General features: G+C 42.2%; 2 protein-coding genes across 2 annotated transcripts; both read left to right on the top strand.

The window, feature by feature from the left end:
• The first annotated feature begins 2,236 nt into the window (after nt 1-2,236).
• On the top strand, nt 2,237-9,908 carry LOC311142909 (FAD-dependent oxidoreductase domain-containing protein 2-like). The gene is made up of 10 exons (XM_084178648.1): nt 2,237-2,349; nt 2,775-2,992; nt 3,188-3,499; nt 5,167-5,418; nt 5,594-5,929; nt 6,099-6,265; nt 6,449-6,614; nt 6,977-7,203; nt 7,418-7,588; nt 7,838-9,908. The coding sequence occupies exons 2-10, from the start codon at nt 2,778-2,780 to the stop codon at nt 8,068-8,070; spliced, it is 2,079 nt and encodes a 692-aa protein (XP_084034774.1). The 5' UTR covers nt 2,237-2,349; nt 2,775-2,777; the 3' UTR covers nt 8,071-9,908.
• A 364-nt stretch (nt 9,909-10,272) lies between these two features.
• Nucleotides 10,273-13,847, top strand: LOC311137739 (ankyrin repeat domain-containing protein 54-like). Its single transcript, XM_084172308.1, has 8 exons — nt 10,273-10,898; nt 11,204-11,251; nt 12,394-12,492; nt 12,631-12,702; nt 12,881-12,928; nt 13,020-13,144; nt 13,240-13,347; nt 13,508-13,847. Exons 1-8 carry the CDS (start codon nt 10,520-10,522, stop codon nt 13,580-13,582), a joined length of 954 nt encoding a protein of 317 aa, XP_084028434.1. The 5' UTR covers nt 10,273-10,519; the 3' UTR covers nt 13,583-13,847.
• The last annotated feature ends 252 nt before the right edge of the window (nt 13,848-14,099 follow it).

Below are 14,099 nucleotides of genomic sequence, written 5' to 3'. Positions count from 1 at the left end.
CCTTAACATGACAGGGCAGATTTACCAGTGAGGGGAGAGCATGAGTGAGCAGATGGGATGGTAGAAATCATTAAAGACAGTCACATGAACCACAGGAAGTGAATGTGTTCCTTCTGCTATTGAGGGAGAGTATGTTGACTACAGGTGAGAACAAAGTTATATACACTGAGTGTACAAAACATTAGGAACACCTTCCTAATATTGAGTTGCACCCCCTTTTGCTCTCAGAACAGCCTCAATTCATCGGGGAATCGACTATAAGGTGTTGAAAGCGTTCCACAGGGATGCTGGCCCATGTTGATTCTAATGCTTCTCACAGTTGTGTCAAGTTGGCTGGATGTCTTTTGGGTGGTGAACCATTTTTGATGCGCACAGGAAACTGTTGAGCGTGAAAAACCCAGCAGCGTTGCAATTCTTGACACACTCAAACCTACTACCATATCCAAAGAGGACATTGTATTATTTCTTTGTACTCCCTGACGAAGGCCATGCAGCCGAACCGCGTCGGATATTTTAAAAACCTTGTTTCTATTGAACATGCCATACAAATAAAGACATTTTAATTAATTATATGAAGAGTGCCTTGGTCCTCCTTTCTTTTTGACTACTACCATATCCGTTCAAAGGCACTTAAAACTTTTGTCTTGCCAATTCACCCTCTGAATGGCATACATAAACAATCCATGTCTCAATTGACTCAAGGCTTGAAAATCCTTCTTTAACCTGTCTCCTCCCCTTCATCTACACTGATTGAAGTGGATTTAACAGGTGATATCAATAAGCGATCTTAGCTTTCACCTGGATTCACCTGGTCAGCCTATGTCTTGTTCCTAATGTTTTGTGCACTCAGTGTATGTACCTATTAGTTTTTCTGAAGATGAGTCAGAATAACAAGAGTGATTCAATATGCTGACTTAACTGCAGGCAGGACTCAATAGTTTAGTTAATCCAATTTAACCCAATTCTCTCTCCCATTGTGTTCATTGCACTTTGTGTTGGTACAAAGTTGCAGCCACAAATGACTAACTGCAGGTCAAAATTCATTTCAGGGGATTACATTGTAAACTCTTGCTCTCAACATTCAATTAGTATGATTTACCCTACATCTGTCTATTATCCATCTATTGATCTATTACCAATCTCTAGATAACCTGATATGACACCAGCTAGCATAATAACATGATTCAACAAAATAGAGAAGGGGGATAACATGACTCAACAGAAATGTATGTTGCAGTTGCAGAAGGCAAAAATGATATAAGAGCAATTTCTAGGCATGAGAATATTATGAATAGTTAATTATGTTTATGACATTATAATAATATGCATGTTATGTTTCACTTAATTAACATTTAATAATTATTAGTATGTCTTTCACAAAACATTAATCAAATTACTACAATTATCTCAAAATCTCAAAGATTGCAACATTACAAAGTTTATTACATTGTAATAAAGAATGTAATAAAGAAGGTCAAACTGTTACTTTAGCTACTTGATACTTTTGTATCAACAGTTCTTCAGTGGTGGAAAAAGTACCCAATTGTCATACTTGAGTAAAAATAAAGATACCTTAATAGAAAATGACTCAAGTAAAAGTGAAAGTCACCCAATAAAATCCTACTTGAGTAAAAGTCTAAAAGTATCTGATTTTAAATATACTTAAGTATCAAAAGTAAATGTAATTGCTCAAATATACTTAAGTATCAAAAGTAAAAGTAAAAGTATAAATTATTTCAAATGCCTTATATTAAGCCAACCAGACGGCACCATTTTCTTGTATTTTAAATGTATGGATAGCGAGGGGCACACTCCAACACTCAGACATAATTTACAAACGAAGCATGTGTTTAGTGAGTCCACCAGATCAGAGGCAGTAGGGATGACCAGGTATGTTCTCTTGAAAAGTGTGTGAATTAGAATATTTTCCTGTCCTGCTAAGCATTCAAAATGTAACGAGTACTTTTGGGTGTCAGGGGAAATGTATGGAGTAAAAATAACATAATTTTCTTTAGGAATGTAGTGAAGTAAAAGTAAAAGTAGTCAAACATAGAAATAGTAAAGTAAAGTACAGATAACCCAAAAAACTACATAAGTAGTAATTTAAAGTATTTTTACTTAAGTACTTTACACCACTGCAGTTCTTGTCCGTCACTTTAATTTTCTATCACGCCCTCTATTTTACACACAAGCTCTTATTGGTCAGAATACTTTGGCATGCTGGAGTATCGTATCAAGGGATAGGGCTCCGTTATGAAATCCCAGAATGTAGGTTGTTGGAGAGTTTTATTTACAGACCAAATGCTAAATCATATGAGTTTAGATGAGAGGGAAGCACTGCAGTGAAAGGTAAGACATCCTACTTTAATTGATCTGTTGTGTCTTTTGGGCTCGTGGAGTGCTTCTCAAACAGCGGTCTAGTGCAGCTGCATCCCCTCATGTCGAGTTATGATGTCGGGACAGAGTTTCAAGGCGAGCACGGGGATACACCTCATGAAGGCCCGCTATTGTCGTACTTTCTCTGTTCTTCCACTCACTTGAACAATGCTATCTGATATTTCATTTCAAATGACCTTCTTATGTTGGTAAAGCCACTGAAAAGAGTTGCATGACTTTGGCAATAATATGGTTGCTGCTGTCAGTGGATATTTTCAGGCTGCAGCTTCCAAAGCTTAAATTTGCTATTGATTATTGTCACCAGGGTATTGCAATGACCTTCACTAAACCCACTCTCCCACCAATAAATGCCTTCATTGCCTTTTACTCATTCATAGGTCATGGATTCCCCTATCCTTCTTCTCCTTGCCCTCCTGGTCACCCTGGTCCAATGTTTTCCTGATGACTACCACAGTCACAACAGCACCCGTCACCATGACTACTGTGTGCTTGGAGCCGGGCCCGCAGGCCTTCAGATGGGTCACTTTCTCTCCAAGAGTCAGAGAGATTACATCATCTTGGAGAGGAACTCGGGGCCAGGGAGCTTCTTCAATATGTGAGTGCCACTAGTAATGGTTGTCGGCTATATCGGGTGTTGCACTTGCTGAATACATTTTCCAACTCAGTATTTTGTGACAGTGAAACAATGATGCAACTTTCTCTATTGCCCTGCTCATAGAAATATGTCCTGACCTACACCATGTACATGAACGTGTTGTATCTCATGGATATTTTTTCTCTCCATTTAAAGATACCCTCGACACAGGAAACTCATCAGCATCAACAAGATCTACACAGGGAGGCGGAACCGCGAGTTCAACCTTCGCCACGATTGGAACTCCCTCCTGAGTGACAGGCCCGACCTGCTGCTTCAGCGAGTCAGCCGGGAGCTCTACCCCGATGCAGACTCATTCCCCCGCTACCTCTCCATGTATGTGAAGGAGCTGGGGCTGAAGGTCCAGTATGGGGTGGACATCGGGAAGATCAGGGCCTCAGAGTCTGAATCACCTAGAGGCAAGGGATACATACTGACTGACCAGCGTGGACTGGACTATACATGCAGGTACTGTGTTATATCTATACAAATACAGTGCATTCGGAAAGTATTCAGACACCTTGACCTTTTCCACATTTTATGTTACAGCCTTATTCTAAAGTGGATTAAATTGTTTTTCTCCTCAACAATCTACACACAATACCCCATAATGACAAAGCAAAAACATTTTTTTTTTAAACGGAAATATCACATTTACATAAGTATTTAGACCCTTTACTCAGTACTTTGTTGAAGCACCTTTGGCAGCGATTACAGCCTCAAGTCTTCTTGGGTATGACGCTACAAGCTTTGCACACCTGTATTTGGGGAGTTTCTCCCATTCTTCTATGCAGATCCTCTCAAGCGCTGTCAGGTTGGATGGGGAGCGTCGCTGCACAGCTATTTTCAGGTCTCTCCAGAGATGTTCGATCGGGTTCAAGTCCGGGTTCTGGCTGGGCCACTCAAGGACATTCAGAGACTTGTCCCGAAACCACTCCTGCGTTGTCTTGGCTGTGTGCTTAGGGTCATTGTCCTGTTGGAAGGTGAACCTTCGCCCCAGTCTGAGGTCCTGAGGGCTCTGGAGCAGGTTTTCATCAAGGATCTCTCTGTACTTTGCTCCGTTCATCTTTCCCTCGATCCTGACTAGTCTCCCAGTCCCTGCCGCTGAATAACATCCCCACAGCATGATGCTGCCACCGCCATGCTTCACCTTAGGGATGGTGCCAGGTTTCCTCCAGACATGACGCTTAGCATTCAAGCCAAAGAGTTAAATCTTGGTTTCATCAGACCAGAGAATCTTGTTTCTCATGGTCTGAGTGTCTTTCGGTGCCTAATGGCAAACTCCAAGCGGGCTGTCATGTGCCTTTTACTGAGGAGTGGCTTCCGTCTGGCCACTCTACCATAAAGGCCTGATTGGTGGAGTGCTGCAGAGATGGTTGTCCTTCTAGAAGGTTCTCCCGTCTCCACAGAGGAACTTGGTCACCTCCCTGACCAAGGCCCCTCTCTCCCGATTGATCAGTTTGGCCGGGCGGCCAGCTCTAGGAAGAGTCTTGGTGATTCCAAACTTCTTCCATTTAAGAATGATGGAGGCCACAGTGTTCTTGGGTAACTTTGCTGCAGACATTTTTTGGTACCCTTCCCCAGATCTGTGCCTCAACACAATCCTGTCTTGGAGCTCTACGGACAATTCCTTTGACCTCATGGCTTGGTTTTTGCTCTGACATGCACTGTCAGCTGTGGGACCTTATATAGACGGCCGTGTGCCTTTCCAAATCATGTCCAATCAATTGAATTTACCACAGGTGGACTCCAATAAAGTTGTAGAAACATCTCAAGGATGATCAATGGAAATAGGATGTACCTGAGCTCAATTTCGAGTCTCATAGCAAAGGGTCTGAATACTTCTATAAATAAGTGTTTCTGTTTTTAATTTTTTTCATAAATTTGCAAACAAATTCAGAACCTGTCTTTGCTTTGTCATTATGGGGTATTGTGTGTGTATATTGATGAGGATTTTAATTTATTGAATCCATTTTAGAATAAGGATGTAACGTAACAAAATGTGGAAAAAGTCAAGGGGTCTGAATACTTTCCGAATGCACTGTATCTAATGTAAAAGGATGGAAATATGGAACAATTCTCCGCTATGAATACCATTCAAGAGATGATTCTCTCTCTTTCTCTCTTACCCACAGAGTCCTCCTGGTGTCCACAGGACTGTGGGATCCTCAGAAGGTCCAGTTTGAGGGCTCAGACCTGGTGGAGGGCTATGAGTCCATCCCTGTGGACCCAGAGGAATATAAGGACCAGGCCGTGCTGATCCTGGGCAAGGGGAACTCAGCATTTGAAACAGCTCAGAGCATCCTGGGTAGGGCCAGCCGGATCCATCTCTATAGCCCGAGCCCGGTCCGCCTAGCCTGGCAGACACATTACGTCGGAGACCTCAGGTACTGAGAGGCATGATTAGGTTTTGACTCCCATATTGTCCTCTCCTACCAATTGTTCTTTCTTTTGTTTCACTGATTTTAGTACTCCTGCAGCAGTGTTTTAGATCGGAGTATGTTGCTATCCTCGTAGCATAATCTTTACATATCAAAGTGACCTATTTTCTCTCTTCCACAGAGCTGTGAACAATGAGCTGCTAGACACGTACCAGCTAAAGTCCCTTGATGGGCTGGTGGAGGGAGGCCTTGAGGACATTGCTATCGTCAGAAATGGAGAGGATAAAAATAAGCGCTCAGGCAGAAAGAAGAAGTGTAGATCCAGTGGGAAGGAAAAGCGTGGCCAGTTGTTCCTTACTCTAGCTGAGCTACTGGACAGTCCGGATGGGAAGAACAGTTCAAAGGTCACAGCGACAAACCTGCCTGTGTACCACAATGACAACTTCTCTCTCCGCCAGCCATATGATCGTGTGATCCGCTGCTTGGGGTTCCGGTTCAACTTCAGCATCTTTGATGGGTATGTCAATTATAATTTTACAGTGGCATGTCTTTACATAGTGCAGAAAGAGTTCTGTTATTGTTTTCTATGGAAGTGGTGGCTCTTCTATTTTATCATTTTCATTGGAAAAGCCATGTTTCAGTCAGATAATGTCAGTCTGTCCTAATGATACCGTTAATCTCTCCAGCTCTGCCCGCCCACCAAGCAGTGAGGGTGCCAGGGGGCGGTTGCCAGGGGTGACAGCCTGGTACGAGGGGCGGGGAACCCCAGGCCTTTTTGTTTTGGGGACGGCTGCCCACTCAAGAGACTATCGCTCTTCTGCAGGGGGGTTTGTTCATGGCTTCCGATACACAGGTAACCATTCAAACTGCTGGTATTACAACGCAGACAAGAGTAAATCTGACTTCTGTATAGTTAGTAACTGTCTGTAAAGGGGGAAAAAGCTATGAAATGACAATTTTGTCTATAAAATAATGTTTATATAGACAAAATGTTTGTTATTTGACTATTTATGGTTGTAACTTTGTTCCACCCTAGTGCGTGCTGTACATAGAGTCCTTGAGCTGCGTTACCATAGCAACTCCTGGCCAGCAACCAAACTGTCAATCAGTCAGCTGCAGTCCTGGCTGTTGAGGAGGGTCAATGAGGCCTCCGGACCGTACCAAATGTTTGGGGTACTTGGAGACATAATTTTACTAAGAGGGTAAGTAGCGCTGAACCACTGTGCACATTTGTCTTCATGATTTATTGTCCTTCATTGTAATTTTCCTATCTCTACCAATGAATCTCACATTGATTGATTGCCTATACATATCCCAATTTATGTTAATTAAGGCTGCGTTTACACAGGCAGCCAAATTCTGATATGTTTTTCACTCATCTGTATTTTGACCAATCCGAGCAGCTCTGAAAAAGATCTGATGTGAAAAGATCTGATGTCATTGGTAAAAATACCAATTAGTGTAAAAAAGGTCAGAATTGTGATGCTTATGTATACGCAGCCTAAATTCGTCAATTTGCGAACCATTTAATTTTGAATAATCTACTCCTTTCCTTTCCCATCAGCTCTTACTGTGAGTATCTGGAGGAGTTTCCCCTCCAGGCCCTGCCCCAGTTCTCATTTCTGTCTGGCCACCAGCTCTCCAAGCATGGTCTGCTGGTTCTGGTCCTGCAGTACGGGATGAACCGCACAGACTCACTGGGCCCTGGCAGAGCAGAGTCAGAGTGGACCCGTGCCTGGAGGTCCAACTTCCTCCACCCTGTTCTATACTACTACGACACACTTCCTACTGGTGAGTGTGAGAATGTTATAAACCTTATGAAGAGGACAAAACAGTTTGGCCTTATGCTTGTGTTGAAGACTAAGTTAAGTAATGACATTCAAATGAAGAGTATGTATGTGTATAGCACAAGGCATCTTTGTGGTATGACGTCAGCACTCAAACCTAAATTTGTATGTAAAATCAAATACATGTTATTCTTACATTTGTCTGCCACCCTAAACAGAGACGGACATGAGACACCGTCCTGTTGGCTGGCCACTGCCACGGCCCAAGGCAGTGCATCACATGATCGAGGACTTCTTGACTGAGTGGGATGGGCCCATCTCCCACAGCCAGCCACTGCGGCACTTCCTGGAACATTGTCTCCACACTGACCTCAGGGCCTTCTATGCAGGTAGAGCATGTCATCACCTGATCCCTCATTACAACATGCCCTTAGGATATGTCCTTTATATTTCCATATACAGTACCTCCTACTCATCTATTTGTATCACACACGATTTGTTTGTTCGCTTGAAACATACTTTCATACATGAACTGTTATTACTGTTTTATTACGGTTCTGCCCACTCAGTTGAGACATTTTATTACTTGATTACTGTTTTACAATGTGTAAAATTGACCTTGTTTATTTTCCCCACAGAGTCATGTTTCCGCTTTTCCCTTACCAATCGAAAGCCACCCCTGTTTTGTCGTCAGGGATACCTGAGGAAGCATGGGGTTGTTAGTAATAGTCAGCTAAGGCAGCATGCCCATGAAGCTGGGCTAATGCCTACAGAACAGGACTCTGCATCCCTAGACACAGACCCATCGTTCCCTGATTACCTTACCCGAGCTGGAGCCTCAGTGTCCTCTGCAATGAACCTCGACTTCTGATTGTTTACCCAAGGATTCCAAAACTAAGCCTATGACAGTTTTGAAGACATTCTCTACCTCTCATTATAATGTCCCATTAATATATACAGTATATACACTGAGTGTACAAAACATTAAGAACACCTTCCTAATATTGAGTTGCACCCCCCTGCCCCCTCCCCCTTTTGCCCTCAGAACAGCCTCAATTTGTCAGGGCATGGACTCTACAAGGTGTCGAAAGCGTTCCACAGGGATGCTGGCCCATGTTGACTACAATGCTTCCAACAGTTGTGTCAAGTTGGCTGGATGTCCTTTGGGTGGTGGACTGTTCATGATACACACAGGAAACTGTTGAGTGTGGAAAACCCAGCAGTGTTGCAGTTCTTGACACAAACCGGTGCGCCTGGCACCTACTACCATACCCCGTTCAAAGGCACTTAAATATTTTATCTTGCCCATTCACCCTCTGAATGGCACACATACACAATCCATGACCATGTCTCAATTGTCTCAAGGCTTAAAAATCCTTATTTAACCTGACTCTTCCTCATCATCTACACTAGTTAAAGTGGGTTTAACAAGTGACACCAATAAGGGATCATAGCTTTCACCTGGATTCACCTAGTCAGTCTGTCATGGAAAGATGTTCTTAATGTTTTGTACACTCAGTGTGCAGTACCAATCAAAAGTTTGGACACACCTACTCATTCAAGGGTTTTTCTTTATTTTTACTATTTTCTACATTGTAGAATAATAGTGAAGACATCAAAACTATGAAATAACACATGGAATCATGTAGTAACCAAAAGTGTTAAACAAATCAAAATATGTTATATTTTGTATTCTTCAAAGTAGCCACCCTTTGCATTGATGACTTGTTGCCTGCTTTACCTTCACTCTGCGGTCCAACTCATCCCAAACCATCTCAATTGGGTTGAGGTCGGGTGATTGTGGAGGCCAGATCATCTGATGCAGCATTCCATCACTCTCCTTCTTGGTCAAATAGCCCTTACACAGCCTGGAGGTGTGTTTTGGGTCATTGTCCTGTTGAAAAACATGATAGTCCCACTAAGCGCAAACCAGATGGGATGGCGTATCGCTGCAGAATGCTGTGGTAGCCATGCTGGTTATGTGTGCCTTGAATTCTAAATAAATCACTGACAGTGTCACCAGCAAAGCACCCCCACACCATCACACCACCTCTTCCATGCTTCATGGTGGGAACCACACATGCGGAGATCATCCGTTCACCTACTCAGCGTCTCAAAAAGACACGGCGGTTGGATCCAAAAATCTCAGATTTCCACCGGTCTAATGTCCATTGCTCGTGTTTGTTGGCCCAAGCAAGTCTCTTCTTCTTATTGGTGTCCTTTCGTAGTGGTTTCTTTGCAGCAATTCGACCATGAAGGCCTGATTCACATAGCCCCCTCTGAACAGTTGATGTTGAGATGTGTCTGTTACTTGAACTCTGTGAAGCATTTATTCTACAATGTAGAAAATAGTAAAAATAAAGAAAAACCCTGGAATGAGTAGATGTGTCCAAACTTTTGACTGGTACTGTATTTATCAAATATTTTGGTTGAACAACTATCCTGACTCCTCTGAGAGTTGACCACTTATCCCATTTTAGTCCTTAAAGCATATTTATATATTACACTAAATTGTGGCATGTTTTATATGATAGAACTTTAGATTTGAATGTGTACAAACAGTATGGGTGATGTTGGGTTTTCATTACATGGTGATCTATGCATTATTTATTTTTTATACTGTTTGTGTAGGCCTACTACTGATATTTATCTGCTTACTTAATTTTCTGTTGCAACAGATGTAAGACATTAAAGAGAGAGAACATAATGCTCTGATGTTTACATGTTTTTGTAGTATATAGCGTATGGGCAAAGAATATTTGTTGAATTTCTTCACTCTAAATCGTATCTGTTTTCAAGATTTCTTGAAACGCTAAATGGTTACGTTAGGGTCCCAAGGATCTCACATAGAACTAACGCGATATTCAATACTGCAGGCACACATCCCGCCTGTCCCGATTGCTCATTGGCTTCTTTTGCACGGGGGTGGGTGCTTTGTTTCGAGTGAACGAACAACGTTGTCTCTGATTGGTCATAGCCCTTCTCAACTTTCCTCTGTACAATAGGAGCGCCTTTTACTGCTTGTTCTCCATGAGAATTGAAAATATGAAACAGGAGACATTTTGGCTCTTGTGACAGGGGCGCATATTGAATTCAAGGCATGAACATATGAGCCACAATGGTAAATGTGTGTAGAATAGTTTCTGTATTGATGTCCTGGTGCCAGCGATGGCAACGGAGGAACTAAACGACGTATTCAAAGTTCTAAGGCAGTTCATCAACATAAATGACTATTTTCGTAGCTCCTAGTACTGGCTTGCGAACGAGGATCAATTTGAAGAGAGAACGGCAAAATACATCTTCCATATGAGTCGGTGAACATGGACGGGTGGAGTCCAATTGTTGCAACAGCTTCTGACGATGAACGTTCAAGCTCCGAGGGTGAATACACGGTGGAGACTGGACCAAGAGAAACGGAGGAGAAAGAGGGTGAACTAAAGAGAAATGATGAGAGGATGGATGGAGGTGTTGCTGAGGGATTTGGGATAACTGGATTTGGGGAGGACACCGTGAGATTGAGTCGTACAGGACAGACCGCTGAGCAAGAACTTCGGTACCTCCACTTGCTATGGGAACCCAGTCGAGTTGGATCAGGGGCGGGTGGCGCGTGCAGCAAACCCGGGAAGGTGACAGGGTGTAGAGCGAGGCGACAAGTGAGAGCCCGGCGAAATGTGGGGCCCATTGGAAAAGATATTTATGGTACAGAAATTCCACACACTCAAAATTGAAAAATGTGTTTGTGTTGATGGAGAGAGTTGACTGTGAATTCCAAACCCAATCATGAGGTGTGAATAGTGTAAAGCTGTCTGAATGTTGCGGTGGGACTGGGATGTCATGCAAGGCTTTTGCCTATGGCTCCTGAACTTTGACAACAGTATCATCAGTATGCATTATACTAGCCTAATACATCAGACGGTGATAGGCATTTCCACACTCAACGCTTAGAGTTTAGCATTATACCTGTTGTTTACCTCACCTTTGGCATGTTTGTTCATTCTCTCTAGCGGTGAAGAGGTTTCGAGAGGCTGCCAATGGCAACGACATTGATACAGGTAGGCACTGAAGATAACTATTGGAACATGTCTATTGTGAGTCTCAACAAGACTAAGTAATACAGTTGAAGTCAGAAGTTTACATACACCTTAGCCAAATACATTTAAACTCAGTTTTTCACAATTCCTGGCATTTAATCCTAGTAAAAATTCATTGTCTTAGGTCAGTTAGGATCACCACTTTTTTTTAAGAATGTGAAATGTCAGAATAATAGTAGAGAGAATGATTTATTTCAGCTTTTATTTCTTTCATCACATTCCCAGTGGGTCAGAAGGTTAAATACACTCAATTAGTATTTGGTAGCATTGCATTTAAATCGTTTAACTTGGCTCAAACGTTTCGGGTAGCCTTCCACAAGCTTCCCACAATAAGTTGTGTGAATTTTGGCCCATTCCTCCTGACAGAGCTGGTGTAACTTAGTCAGGTTTGTAGGCCTCCTTGCTCGCACACGCTTTTTCAGTTCTGCCCACAAATGTTCTATAGGATTGAGGTCAGGGCTTTGTGATGGCCACTCCAATACCTTGACTTTATTGTCCTTAAGTCATTTTGCCACAACTTTGGAAGTATGCTTGGGGTCATTGTCCATTTGGAAGACCCATTTGCGACCATGCTTTAACTTCCTGACCATATGTCTTGAGATGTTGCTTCAATATATCCACATAATTTTTTTTCTGAGGGCTTGGCTGATTTATTTTTTCCCATGATGTCAAGCAAAGAGGCACTGAGTTTGAAGGTAGGTCTCGAAATACAGCCACAGGTATACCTCCAATTGACTAAAATTATGTCAATTAGCCTATCAGAAGCTTCTAAAGCCATGACATCATTTTCTGGAATTTTCCAAGCTGTTTAAAGGCACAGTCAACTTAGTGTATGTAAACTTCTGACCCACTGGAATTGTGATACAGTGAATTATAAGTGAAATAATCTATCTGTAAACAATTGTTGGAAAAATTACTTGTGTCATGCACAAAGTAGATGTCCTAACCGACTTGCCAAAACGATAGTTTGTTAACAAGAAATGTGTGGAGTGGTTGAAAAACAAGTTTTAATGACTCCAACCTAAGTGTATGTAAACTTCCGACTTCAACTGTATATGGCATCCCTTTCAGGTGTTTAAAGTTTCTGTCTCTTATTTATCCAGTGCGCAGGCTTCTTCAAGAAGACATAGACCCTTGTGCAGCAGATGACAAAGGAAGAACAGCCCTCCACTTCTCCTCCTGTAACGGCAACGAGAGCATCGGTAAGTCAAAGTGAGAAGTGCAAGGGACTCATGATTTGTTACTCAACATAGTAATGACATTGTTATGAACTGATAATAATCACATTAGCATTACTGTGAACAAATTATTAACTCGTCCCCTTCTTTCTGGCTTTGCAGTGCAACTTCTTCTGAGCTACGGTGCTGACCCTAACCAGCGGGATGGCCTTGGGAACACCCCTCTCCATCTGGGTAAGAACAACACATGGCACAGAAAGTATAGCATTTAGTTCAGTGGTGTACAACATTGCTACTTTAGGTCCCGATGGCAGAAAAGTAAAAGATGAAAAATGTATTTTGATTTTACTTTTCCATGACTGAAAAATGTATATATTCCACAATCTTTCCACTTCTGCACCTGTCTCTGCAGCGGCCTGTACCAACCACGTGCCTGTAATCACCACATTGCTGAGAGGAGGTGAGAAGCCATACAGTATGTATGAACACACATGGACATACATACTGTACACCAGCTGAGGGTAACTTGTTAATGTTGTGTTTCTGTTCAGGAGCACGTGTGGATGCCCTAGACCGAGCAGGAAGGACCCCCCTGCACCTGGCACGCTCCAAACTCAACATCCTGCAGGAAGGAGACTCAAGGAGTATAGAAACTCTAAGAGGGGAGGTCACACAGGTAATAAGGGGTTATTACAACAGCACTATGTAAACATTAGTATACCAACGTTTATTTGGTGCAGTCTGAAATTCTCTCTCTCCATGGCTCTGTAGATCATTCAGATGCTGAGGGAGTACCTGAATGTGATGGGACAGAGTGAGGCCAGAGAGAGATTGGACCATATCTCATCACAGCTGCAGCACACACGCACCAAAGAACAGGTAAGACACATTTATGTTTAACTCGCTCTCCCTCTCACACACACCTATTTTTTGGCATTGAACCAAATGGTAACACAACCAATTGGTATCATTCTTATTACTTGGTACAAGCATGAATGAGCCTTCACAGGTGACAATTATGGCTTCTCTTCTGTTTCAGGTTGATGAGGTAACTGACTTGCTGGCCAGCTTCACGTCACTCAGTCTACAGAAGCAGAATTTGGGGGATAGGTAGAGGGTGCTCTCTTTGTGGATACATTCTCCTGTTTACCGCGGGGGTAATGGGCATACTACTGTGATAAAGTAAATAAAAAATATATTTATGAACTCATTACCTTTGACTGTTGTGTTGGTCTCCCTCTCAACATCATATTTGTGTCACTGCCTTTTTTAAATGTTGCCTTGCATGTGTTGTACATTAATGTTTACTGTAAAAAATTAATCATGGTCATTGTTGTAACAATCTGAGTTAATGGATGAATAAAATATGTTTGAAAATATTTGTTGCCTCTGCTTTATAAGAAAAAGAGGGTGTCTTTGTAGACTTGGTGTAACATCAATATGCATTGTCAGTTAATGCAGTTTTGTCATTATCCCATTCATAGAATTAGTAAATGGAAAATAATTGTTACATATTGGTCACATTACAATATCTTCAAATCAATAGAAGCAGTGTATATTTCCAGGCAATTGGCATTGTGCACTACAATAACGTACACAATTTCATTGTTCTGATTCGCTACATCCCAGTC

Source organism: Coregonus lavaretus (genome assembly GCF_964263955.1).
Source record: "Coregonus lavaretus genome assembly, chromosome: 2".
NCBI lineage: Eukaryota > Metazoa > Chordata > Actinopteri > Salmoniformes > Salmonidae > Coregonus > Coregonus lavaretus.
Note: the sequence above shows the minus strand (reverse complement) of the source record. Positions and strands in the feature narration are given on the sequence as shown.

Coding starts and splice junctions, on each gene's coding strand:
- LOC311142909 (XM_084178648.1), top strand. CDS start 2,778: ATGGATTCCCCTATCCTTCTTCTCCTTGCCCTCCTGGTCACCCTGGTC. Junction 2,993..3,187: donor CCAGGGAGCTTCTTCAATAT/GTGAGTGCCACT, acceptor CTCCATTTAAAG/ATACCCTCGACACAGGAAAC. Junction 5,930..6,098: donor AACTTCAGCATCTTTGATGG/GTATGTCAATTA, acceptor TAATCTCTCCAG/CTCTGCCCGCCCACCAAGCA.
- LOC311137739 (XM_084172308.1), top strand. CDS start 10,520: ATGGACGGGTGGAGTCCAATTGTTGCAACAGCTTCTGACGATGAACGT. Junction 11,252..12,393: donor TGGCAACGACATTGATACAG/GTAGGCACTGAA, acceptor TTATTTATCCAG/TGCGCAGGCTTCTTCAAGAA. Junction 13,145..13,239: donor TAAGAGGGGAGGTCACACAG/GTAATAAGGGGT, acceptor ATGGCTCTGTAG/ATCATTCAGATGCTGAGGGA.